The sequence below is a fragment of the Petaurus breviceps genome, unplaced genomic scaffold (genome assembly GCF_028583685.1).
Source record: "Petaurus breviceps papuanus isolate PSGF00001 unplaced genomic scaffold, PetGlider_PUasm1.0 90823, whole genome shotgun sequence".
Classification (NCBI taxonomy): domain Eukaryota; kingdom Metazoa; phylum Chordata; class Mammalia; order Diprotodontia; family Petauridae; genus Petaurus; species Petaurus breviceps.
Window position 1 is genome coordinate 6637637 of NW_027187352.1, and position 12169 is coordinate 6649805.

Below are 12169 nucleotides of genomic sequence, written 5' to 3' on the forward strand. Positions count from 1 at the left end.
ACGTGTGACGGCACACGTAGCCGCGAGCGCAATTGATTGGCAGGGCGGAGCGAAAAGGAGGCGAGGCGCGCCAAGAGCGCGGAGGGGAGGTGGGCAGGGAGAGAAGAAAACTACACTTCCCAGTCTCCTGCGCGCAATGTGAGGTTTCAGGGCGGTGGGCGAAGGTTCGGCCAGGCATTCGCAGCATGCCCCCACCGGGGTGCCTTTACCCCAGGGCAGGAAAGCCAGGCATGGAGGTCCCCACTATCTTCTCTCCGTCGAAAGGCGGGAACACCGTGGGCACTACAACTCCCAGGCGCCGGCGCGCGGCCGCGCCTGCGCATTGGCGCCCGTCGCCATCTTGCCCCCTTCTGAGGAACCGCAAAACAAATCCAATTCCTGCTGGCCGGGGTCTCGTCGGAGGAACCTTTTAGATGAGCCGCGAAAGGCCAGGCAGGTGGGTCGCCCCGAGGCCAGGCTTGGGGAAGGGGTGGCAGGTTGGTCTCGGCCTCCCGGGCCTGGCAACGCAGAGGAGAGCGCGGTGTCCCCCCCTCCCTCCTCCGCCGTGCCCATCCTCCGTTGTCTCCTAACGGGATTGGGGGGTGGGGGACGGGGACTGGGGTTCGGGTCCTTCTGAGGACAGAGGGAGGCTGGCAGGCCCGACCTGGAGCCCGAGTCCGAGGGTGGCCGGGGGGCTCCGGGGCGCTCGCTGCTGCTCCTACCCCTCTCTGTGGTCGCGCTCGCAGCAGCCCCTGCCCCTCTCTGGCCTCCCTGTCCTCCTTCCCCTGCAGAGCCAGGGGTTTGCACCAGATGGTCCCCGAGGCCCCTTCCAGCTCTGACGTCCGGCGCTGTTTCAGCTCCTTTCCTGCTCTGACATGCCGTGTTCTAAGCGTCCCCCCGGCTCTGACATCTTAGGTTCTAGGATCCAGCTCTGACATTCCATGCTCTCGGTTCCAAGGTGCTTTCCGGCTTTAACCCCCTGTAATCTCTGGGTTCCAGGGTCCTTGTGACCCCTGCATTCCTGTGGTCTCCAAGTTTTAGGCTCCTGGGTTCCGTAGCGTCCGGTGCTCTCTGATTGAACGTCCTTCCCAGCTCTAACATCCCGTGCCGTCCTTGTTTGAGGGTCCTTTCCAGCCCCAACCTCCTGGGCTCTCTGGGTTCCAGGGTCCTTCTGGCTTCAATATTCCCGTGCTCTCCATGTTCTAGGCTCTTTCTGGGCTCGATAGCTTCCTGTGCTCTCTGTGATCGAACGTCCTTCCCAGGTCTAACATCCTGTGCTGTCCATTTTCTGGGATGCTTCCAACACTAACATTCCTATGCTCTCCATGTTCTACAGCCCTTCTCGGTTCTGTAACATCCTGTGTTGTCCCTATTGTAGGTCCTTTCCTGCCGTCATCCTGGGATCCCAGTGTTATAGTCCTAAGCTATAGTGTTCCGAGTTCTTCCTGTTACAGGATCCTTTCCAGTTTATCTTATATTCTCTATTTTTCTAGGGTCCTTCTCAACTCAGCAACATCCTTAAGAATATGTCTATGATCTAGAGACCTTTTCAGCTCTAACATCCTATGCTGCTTAAGTTCTAGGTCCTTTCCAGCCATAACATTTTGTGCTCTGTGGTCCTTCCCAGCTTGATGACATTCTGTGCTCTCTATGTATTAGGGTCCTTCCCAGCTCCAACATCTAATACTCTCCGTGTTCTAGAATCTTTTCCAGCTCTGATATTCAGTATTCTCAGTGTTCTAAGGTCCTTCCTAGCTATAACATCCTGTGCTCCTTCCTGGCTCTTAAATTCCCTGTTTGTTGACTGTTTCCATCTCTAACATTCTTTGAATGAAGGTGCAGGGGGCAGGGAGGCTACTATTGGCTTCTGTGGGTCCAGAGCCCCTGTCATTTGCTGTCCTGCTGTGGCACTGGGGCCTTCAAATGACATTGGTGGAGGGGAGGCAAAATGAGGTTGGAGGAGAAAGGGTTGAAAAGTATACGGATGGGAAAAGTGGAGATGAAGATCTAGAAAGTTGGAAATGGTGGGGGGGACGGGAGAGTGAATTCTTGTTACTGATGCTGTGTGCATATGTTTGTCCGGTGGGAAGCATGGAGGGGGGTCCTTTTGTGCCTTTTCATGGAGGGGTAGATGGGAAAGGATGGGTGGCCTTTTGTGATCTTGTGTGCCTGTGTTTGGAGAGAGAGTAGAGATGGAAGGAGATGGGTGGGAAGGATAAGGGAGTCCACTAGTGATACTGTGTTTGATTTTTTTATTGGAGTGGAGGCAAAGAAGAAAGATGGAGTTGGGGGTTTAGTCCTCCTGTGATTCTGTATGCATGTGTTTGGGTGATGGGGAGGGGGAGGGGAGGAAGCAAAGGAGGAAGAGTGGAAAGGTGGATGTGACCATCTTGTGTTTCTGAATGCTTGAGTTTAGGGGGAGAGAAAGGGTAAGGGAGCAGAGAAAGGTAGTCAGGCTGGGCATGTTGTATGGAGGAGGCAGGCTCTGGTTGATGACATTTATGAGAGAGAGATGGTGGCTTTGGAATGGTTTTTTTCTTTAGCATAATAAGGTAGCAGTGTTTCTGTGGTGATGTTCCTGGGCTGTAAGGTCTTCTGGTCTTTGTCATGCCTTTCTTTTGGGGGCATTGGAGAGGGACTATATCCTCTGCTTCTATAACCCCTTGCCCAAGCAAATTGATTTCTTCTCTTGGTTCTGCTCTCCTTTTGAAACCAGCTGTTCAGTCATTGTGCTGTTATTTGGTTTGAATTGCCCATTGATCATTTGGGATCTCAGTGGATCCAGGTAAGGAGAGGTATGCAACATTAGAGCAAATAGTTGTTCAGGATTACGGGACCCAAATCCTTATCTTTTTAAGATTGGTAGAGAAAGCATGGAGAACGTGTTGCAGCCACTGAAAGGCTTTTCTGTCCATTCTTCAATAGTGAGGAAACTGCTATAGTAGGGAAAGTGTATATTTACTGGAATGTCCTGGTTTCTGGCAATTTAATGGATACATTTTGGTGACTAAATTTTTTTCCTTATTTGTAGGGAAGATAAGCTCTGTGGGGCTACAAAACAGAAGCAAGGATGCCTGTTGTATGGCCAACCCTTCTGGATCTCAGCAGGGATGAATGCAAAAGGATCCTTCGAAAATTGGGTAAGGTATCACTTTGGGGCCCTGAATTTTTGTGAACTATGTTGTTCTTCTGGAATTATATTCATTTAGTGATGATTTCAATCATAATAATTCCTCTTTCTTAAGTGCTTTAAGGTTTACAAAGCACTTTGCCCACAACTAAGAGAGGTAGGTAATATCTTCATTTTTCAGGTGAGGAAATTCAACCCAGTGGGGATCCTCTGGGATCATAGAGGAATTAATTGTTTGAGTCGGGACTTCTGGGTTTTCTGACCCTCAAGACCCACTAAGTGCTTTTTCTGCTAACCTTAGTGGAACTTAGATCTCAGTTCAGTTCAACTAATATTAAATATATAATGCCCATGGAGCACTGTGGAAATGAATGATAATGAAGTTTACATAAAATACTCTCCCTGTCCTCATGAAGCTTTCATTCGAGTAGGAGGATAAGCTACATACCCAAATATTTGTAATAAGCAATAATACACGAGGACATTAGCTAAAAAACAATTTCAGCCTCAAAGAGCTATTGTGTTCTTTGCATTCTGTTTGGCATGACTTTACTGTATTTGTCATTTTGTTAGACTTGCTGTTGTGATGCTTTTGGTAATCATATTTAAATGTCAATAGTTAGCACTAAACTAAAAATTAACAGTAGTGATTAGATTTGTCATCCTGGAATGATTTTTCAGATAACCATGGATGGGGATCTTAGTTTAAAGCAGTGTAGCCTAGTGGAAGATCCCTGTTTATGATCCAAAATTCCATGGCCTTCAGTTGCATTTCTTCTTTTGAGTGTGAATTTGGACAAGTCACGTAAGCTCCTTTTCTTTTAATTGTAACATCTGTAAAATGATGGATTTAGATTTGATAACTTCTAAAGTCCCTCTTGGCCCTAAACTCTCAAATGTGCTGTTCTAGCACTTATAAAAATTTGTTCTTGGTTACTTTTGTTACTCCTTTAACTTTTTCTTCTTCTGTGCCAACTCTTCAGCCTTCAATGGCTTCATCTTGCCTATAGGATAGACTATAAACTTTTTCATCTAGCATTGAAGACTTTCCACAATCTAGGTTTAAACTGCTTACTCTTCTACTTCCCATAGTCTCCCTTTTAGCCAAACTGGACTTAATGGATGTTCTTTAATTTTGTCCTGCCTTCTCTTACAACTGCATTGTGGCATTGCCTATCATGCCTTGGACATATTCTCATAGCTACTTATTGAAATGCTTCCCTCAGCCACCAGTTCTATTTAAAGTTTCCTTGATTCCTCTGTATTCTCCACCCCTAAGATGAGAGTGATTTGCTTCCTCAGGTTTTTCTGAGAGCATTTTGTTCTGATTTCCTTTATGCCCCATCATATTCTCCCTTTTGTCATATTTGTTTATGTACATGTACTCCACTCTATTAGACTGTATGCCCCTTGAGGGCACAGACATTGTGAGTTTTCCTCTTTGCGTCCCCAGTGCTAGGTATAGCAACAGTCCTTGCACGTAGATGCTTAATAAATGCTCTATATTGATGTTATGGTGGTTTGGTGTACATAGGAAATCACAGTATATACTAATTTATTTCATTTAATGATGATGGTAAAACATTTGTCATATGAGATGGCAGCAGTAGATCAGATTGAGATTTGAAGGCTTTTTTGGCTTTGCATCAAGAGATTAGAATTAAATATAAAAGTGTGACCTTTAACTCTAAATTTATCCCTAATCACAGTCAGAACTGTGCCAGTAAAGCTGCAGTGGAACAGTGGCTAAACAAAAGAAAACAGATCCTAAGCACAATGTCATTTATAAATAAGTGATCTTTGGCTTTGGGAGGGTGACGGTTGGCAAGAGTTTGCATCCATTTCTACCCCCAACCTCCTTCTTCTGCTTGTTATCACAACAGTGAAAACCTTTGCATTACTCTCGAATACTAGGGTTCCTTTGGAAATTTTAAGAGAAAAGGACTATTTTAGTAGTAATTTAAAAATCAGCTTTCCTTTCTTTTCTTTGATTAAAATGAAGTTTAATGCAGGATAATAAATTCAAGTTTACTTCAGTTAAAATGAATTGGGAGATAATGTCTTTCTCTTGCACCTGTAGGAGTTGTAAATTTTCCCCTCTCTCCAATCCTTGTATTTTAAGTGATGCCCAAAGAAGCATGCTTGAGAGAGAACTCAGTATTGTAGAGTGCTACAGTATAATTAAATGGCTGATTTGTATAAATTAAAATGTTTAGGGCTTTGTAATATAAACACTAATAACGATTTAGTTTATAATGTGTTTATGCTGTGATTTCATAAAGCCAACTAATACTTACATGTCTTTGGAGGTAACACTTTAAGATAGTTTGGCAACCATGATAGCAATAGAAAATAGATAACTGTACCCTGGATGCTGTACCCATAATGGCACTCATCAGACATAACCAAATAGTATGGGAAAAATGGGAAAAATCATGGTTTTACAGTGGAAGGCTTTACAGTACAGGTGGATTTCTGGAATTTTTCACAGGAGGGAGAGGGAATGACTTGGAGTATGTAACTGAAATCAGTATTCTGGCTTTGTGTAAGGTTTCTTGGGCTGCTTCTATGCATGATGATGAAGTTAGGATTAAACCGTGTGGAAATGTTTGGCAGCATTTAATTATTTTCATTCTCTTTAAATTGTTGATCCTCAACCACCTCAAGAAAAATTAAATTCATCTGCCCCCTCTACTGTCTTTTTTCTGTTTCTCCCATTTCCAATGATTGTATCAAAATTCTCTTAATCATCTAGAATTCAGTCCTTGGAGTTGTCTTCAATATTTCCTGTTCCCCAGTATCTACACTTCCAATTAGTTGCCTTCATAGTATCTCAAATTCATCTCCTTTCTATTTTCACAAAGATTCTTTCTAGTCTCCATATTACCAGACTCTACTCATACTTCCAATTCATTTTACACATGGATGTTGCATAATTCTTTATTATGATTATGTAATTTTCTTCCTCAGCATTCGGTGGTCTCCCCATTAACTCCTGAGTAAAATGCAAACTTCTTAGCATTCAGACCCTTCTCAGATCTGGCTCAACCTTCCTTTCAATCTCATTTATAGCTACTCTGTTCTACAGTAAAACTGGGCTACTTGCCATTCCCTAAAGCATACCTTTGCTTGTACATTTTGTTTTTCTTTACCTCCATTATACTTTTCCTTACCACTGCTAATTTAAATGTTATTCATCCTTCAAGGTTTGACTCAAATGCTGTCCCCTCTAAAACTAACTAAATTCTCTAGCCAAAAGTTTTTTTCTCCTACAGCATACCAATTAGCTTTTGTATTTGTACTTTTTCCTAGGGCACTTACATACTTATTTGCATTATTTTTTGTGTGGATGTCCACCTCTCTTTCTAGAATGTAAAATCTTCAAGGCCCAAAACCACTGTCTTATTTATGTTTGTATCCTACTTTACCTCCCTCTGCCTCGATTTTCCATTTGTGGAATAAACAGGATGGACTAGGGGATCATTAAGTGCCCTTTCATTTCTGAAATGAAATTAAAATATGAAAATTTAGGCTGTTTAATTGTATGGAAGGATAGTAAAATGAAATTGCCTGGTGCTAGGGCCTGGCAGACCTTATTTAGGAGGGTTATTCAGGTGCTCCTGTTCTGAGAAAAGCAGAGGATGCATTATAGTCTCTCTTTTTGGTGTTCATTTTGCCGTCAGATGAGAGGAAGTAGAAACAGGATGAAATTGTTTAGAATCATAGACTGTTAGACCTAGAAAAGAACTTTAGAGATGGTTTAGTCCAACCCCTAATTTTGTCAGTGGGGAGACTAAGGGCCAGAGAGAGGAGGTGGCTTTCCCAAGGTCATACAGCAGATCACTGTCAAAGCCAGATCTAGAAACCAGGACTACTGAGTGCTTTTGCTACTGTACAGAAATGCATCTTTAGTCAGTGCTTAGAGAGGTATCTACAGGTAGACTGGTAAATGAATAAATGTCCCTGCGAGATTTCCATAGTTTTATTAGAGTATTTTTGGAATTCTGTTGCATCAGATACGTGGTCTATTAATGGCACCATCATCCTCCTAGGATTATCAGCCTGAAGTCATCTCTTGACTCTTTCCTTCCCTTCATCCCATAGAGCCATTCATTTGGCGAATCATTGAAAGGTCTGTTGAATCCAGCTGCTTTTCATTCCTAATGGACCCTTATCAAGCCCTCATCACTTCTTGCTTAGACAGTCATAATGGCCTCCTAACGGCTTTCTTATAGCCAATCCCCTCTTCAGTTCATTTATATACGTTTGCGTCATTTGCATCATGTCATTCCTTTATTTGGAAATCTTCAGTGGGTTCCTATTTCTACCAAGTAAAATATAAACTCTTGACTCTGCCAGTCAAGACTCTCCATGCTCTAGGTTTCAGTTTATCCATTTAGCCTTATCTTATGCTACTCTTCTTCTTTGTTGTACCTATACTGAATTATTTTCTGTTTCTTTCTCATTTTGTCCTCTCCCACAATTTTGTCTTGGTCTGTGACCTTCTTTCATGTCTGGAATAGTCTCTTCCAATTTTCATCTGCTGAAATCTCTTTCCTCCTTTGGGTCAACTCAGATGCCGCTTTATCCCGTTAGTCTTCTCTAGCTCCTCCCTACTTTTCCCACCTTCCCCAATCCCTGAAAGTAATTTCTTTTGTCCCTCTCTTTCTCCTCCTTCCATCTTCTCCTTTCCTCACCACTCTTCCCCACTTTTCCCTGTCTCTTTCTCTCTCTATCCCTCTCTCCCTTTCTCTCCATCTCATACATTTTTATTCCCAGTACCAAATACAAAGATTTGAACATAGATGTTTAGTAAATGTTTGCACTGAATTGAATTGCCTTACTGGTTAGTCATTCAGTCTGGTTCTTTGACTGTCTTGACTTCAGTGTTTGTATAAAATGGAATATTTCCTTCCAGATTAATTCCTTAAAGTTTGTTTATGACTGAGACTTGAACAAGAGTCATTTGCAGCAATATGAAGTACTATGTGTTTATTTAGGATATTTTAGCAATAGGGTTTTTATTTTAAAGATGCTTTTCTTTGACTTGTAGCTGATTTGAATGTTTCTTGCAGTGAAATTTTGTACTATACATTACTGAATTGAAAACTTAAAAAATTATGATAAAAGTTGGTTTTTTCCTCTTCTAGAATTGGAGGCGTATGCTGGAGTTATCAGTGCCCTTCGGGCACAGGGGGACCTCACGAAGGAAAAGAAAGATCTTCTTGGGGAACTCTCAAAAGTTCTTAGGTAAATATCTTCATTTTAAATATGAAGCAGATTTTCATTTTCAGATTTCATTATAGTCAGAAAATATTTATTAAGTACCTGCTATATCCCAGGCACTATGCTAAGATTGGAGATGTAAAGAAAGGTAAAAGACAGCTCCTGCTCTTAAGGAGCTCATACTCGGAGTAATATAAGAAAATATAACATAAGCTTTATAACTAATTATGATATCCACCCAGATACTTTGTGAAACAAATTCTTATGTTTTCACATTATTGGTGATGCTGAGGGAGTCTCAAATTCTAGTCTTGGCTTGTGGCCAGCGTTCCAGTAGGAATGTTGATTAGTTATGGGATTATAGGATTTTTGAGTTAGAAGGGACCTTGAAGATCATCATCAGGTCCAACCCCCTCACAGATAAAGAAACACCCAGAGAGGGGGAGTGACTTATCCAAGGTCCAACAGGTAGTACTATCCAAGATCCCAACTGAGGACCTCTGATTCCATATTTAGTCTTCTTTCTGTTATAGCATGCAGCTGTCACATCAAAGTCAGAGCCTTTATTGAGGCAGCTTTTTGTTAGGTCCATAGGACATTTGGTGAACTCAGATATCCTTGAATCTAGACAATGAGGCGGGGGAAACTGACTGCAAGTGGTAGAGGTTGCTTGTGACTAAGAGTGTAACATCAGGTGATAATATAATAATTTGAGGGCTAGAACAGACCTTAGAAGTTATCTAGTATAACTGGTCCAATCACCTCATTTTACAGATAAAGAAATTGATACCTTGGGAGCTTAAGGGACTTGCCCAAGGTCACACAGCAAGTAGCCTAGATCAGAGTTAGTCTTCAAACCCAGGTCCTTTCCTTTGAGATTTACGGTGTGTTTTTCTTGCAGCAAGTCTGTGAGATATTAGCCCTATTTCACATAATAAGAAACGAGGTTCCAAAGGGTTTAAATTACATGTTCCCACACAGCTGTTTATTGTTAGAGCTAGAATTCAAACTCAGGTCTCTCGACTCTAGGTCTAGTACTATTTTGACTACTTATTGGGAAGCATTGTCACATTTGATTTAGAGATGAATGATACCTAATCATAACTGTTTGGTATTGCCAGGTGAAGAACAATTGAAGAATATAGGGATGTTTATCCTGGAGTAGAGAACTTGGAAGAATATAATAATTATAAAAGGCATATATTGTTGGCTCCTCAGACAGGAACTGGCAGTTTCCATATTGGGTACTCCTCAGCACCTCGAACAGTGCCTTGTGTACATAATAGGCAAAGCATGAATGAAGTGAACCAGAAAGTCCTTATTAAGCATTCACTGTGTGCAGTGCACTGTTCTAATTGCTGAGCATTCAAAAGCAAAGAATGGTGTCTGTCCTCAGGGAGCTTATATTCTGATAAAGTATGATAGCATATATAGGCAATGGTGTTTTGGTTTGAAAAGACAAAGGGATGGTGAGAGGACCCATCAAAGAGTAGATTTATATCCTTCCTTCCTTCCTTCCTTCCTCCCTCCCTCCCTCTATTTTGTTTCGGCTAGAAGTATAGCAGTCATTCACAGGCCCAATACCACTGCTGGTTGTCCTGGAAGCTTTAATCTGCTTTGTTTATGAAATAGGCCACTTTCCCTCTCCTTAGGTAGTCTGGGGAGCTCCTGCTTCCTAGAAGCTCACAATACTGATGTTTGATAACTCAGCTGATCTGCCAGTCTCAGCCTCTCATAGCAGAGGTTGCAGGTGTGGGCCACCACATGTGGTCATACTCTTTCTGGTAGCACTTGTGGTATTGATTTGATGATGGTTCCAGAGCTGGGATTCCATTCAGCAAGCATTAGGCATAGATGGTGGTGGGAGGGAGAAAGAGGTATGATAAAGGAATACTGCAACAGAAGAGGTGGCAGTATCTGAGTTGAACCTTGAAGGGAGATTAGAATTCTGAGAGGTAGAAATGTCATGTTAAACTTGGGAGCAACCAGTTGGGCAGTTTGTAATGTAGAGTGCGTGATGTGAAATTTTGAAAGGATTGTCACTTAGTAAATATCTGTTGAATTGAATTGTTACCTGGAAGGCAGAGTAGAGTGTGTTGTCTCCAGGGAGCAGAATTAGATCTAATCAATGGAAGTTTCAGGGAACCTGACTTTAGGTTAATATAAGCAAGAATTTCCATACAATTAGAGTTTTCTGAAAATCGAACTGGGTGCTGCTAGAGGTAGTGATGTGAATTCCCTCTCAGGTAGATGTTCAAACTAGGTCTAGATGAAGACTTGTTTGAAGATCTTAGTGTATAGACTGTGAAGGTTATCTTCGATGTCATCTAATTCAGTTCCTCCTTTTAGATTTGAGGAAACTGAGACTTTGAGAGGGTTCCAGCTCAGGCTGGTTGACTGAGATGACAAAAGGACTTTAACTCCTGAGAGTTAGACTCTTTGGTTCAGCCTCTCTTCTTCATCCCATTTGGACTATTCTTAGATAAGCTAAGCCATTTATGGTGAATGTGATTCAATTATAACCTATCTTGATAATAGTCTAATTTCTTTATCAGAAAATTTTCTATTAACTAAAGTCTACCTAAAATTTAAAGCTATTTTTCTTGTTTCTTCAATGGAAATGAGAGTAACTTTTGTATTTTTCATGAACTTGAGGATATTGTTAATTCACTCCTCAGCTTCATCACCAATAATAGACAGTTTTAGGACTAATTATTAGTTATTAGACTGTGAAATGTAATCTATTTAGTCTTTCAGTATTGATTTGATATTTGTTTATTCATTATTTGTAGGACACTTTAAAAAATTATTAGTAATATGATATGGCACAGAAGATACATAACCAATGAGTCAAGTAAGATGTTATTATCCTGATGTCAATTTTTAGAGCAGAGAACCACATTTGGATTATATTCCTGCCAGTAAAGGCAGGTACAATGTCTTACTCTCTCAAATCTTTTGTTTTATTGGGCATAGAACTGAATATTTTCTGAGCTGGTTGTCCATCTTCCCACCTAGAGTAGGAATCCTCTTCACAGTTTTCCTGGTAAATGATCATCTCCCTTCCCCATGGACAAAGTGGTAACGTACATGTAATGGCAGCCACACTGGATTTCTGGAGCTGGAGGGTCAGTGTTCAAATCTTGAGTTCTGTTACTACCACTGGGACTATGGGTGATAGTGATGGCAGTGGTGATGATAATGATTTGTTAATTTCTATAGTGCTTCCCAATCACAACCTTACCATTTAAGCCATATGTATAGTTACTGTTACCCCATTTGACTAAAAAAAAGTGAGATGTCAGAAGATGAAGGGACTTGCCTAGGGCAACACAACTACTGAGTTTCAGATGTGGGAAATGAGCTTTAGTCTCTAATTCTTAATAGTGCATTCACTCTTGTAGCAAACTACCTTCATCTTTCTGAATCCTCTATATAAAATGGGTCAGAGTAGGTGGTCTCTAAGGTTCCTTCCATTTCTAAATTCTTTCAGATTTCTGCTGATGAAGAGCTCAGCACCTGATGAAGGCTGTGATTGTTAGAAAGTTTTTCCTTAATTTAAGTTGAAATCTGCTTTGCTTTAATTTCTTTTGCTTCTAATTCCTTTCAGATACTTAAAGGGCTACATTCATGCAGTCCCTGTTTTCTTTTTTTTAGGTTAAACTCCCTTTTTGTTTTGTGCTTAAATCAGTTACTTGTTTTGTCAGAGCAAAGTCTGCTCTCTGCCCCAAATCTGAATTGTCTAAAACCTGAATTGAACCTATATTCTTTTCCCTTCCCAATGCAAACACACACACACACACACACACACACACACACACACACACACACACA

General features: G+C 41.4%; 1 protein-coding gene across 7 annotated transcripts in view; it reads left to right on the forward strand.

Annotated features, from left to right (window-relative positions):
• The first annotated feature begins 70 nt into the window (after positions 1 to 70).
• EMSY (EMSY transcriptional repressor, BRCA2 interacting) overlaps positions 71 to 12169 on the forward strand; it is a 91930-nt gene continuing 79831 nt past the window's right edge. For all 7 annotated transcript variants that reach the window (XR_011165008.1, XM_069070884.1, XM_069070888.1 and 4 more), the window contains exons 1-3: positions 71 to 436; positions 3011 to 3119; positions 8260 to 8359. Coding sequence is in view for 6 of the 7 variants with exons in the window: in XM_069070884.1 (XP_068926985.1) it covers positions 3050 to 3119; positions 8260 to 8359 (170 nt within the window). In the remaining variant the exon portion in view is untranslated. The remainder of the gene's footprint in view (positions 437 to 3010; positions 3120 to 8259; positions 8360 to 12169) is intronic.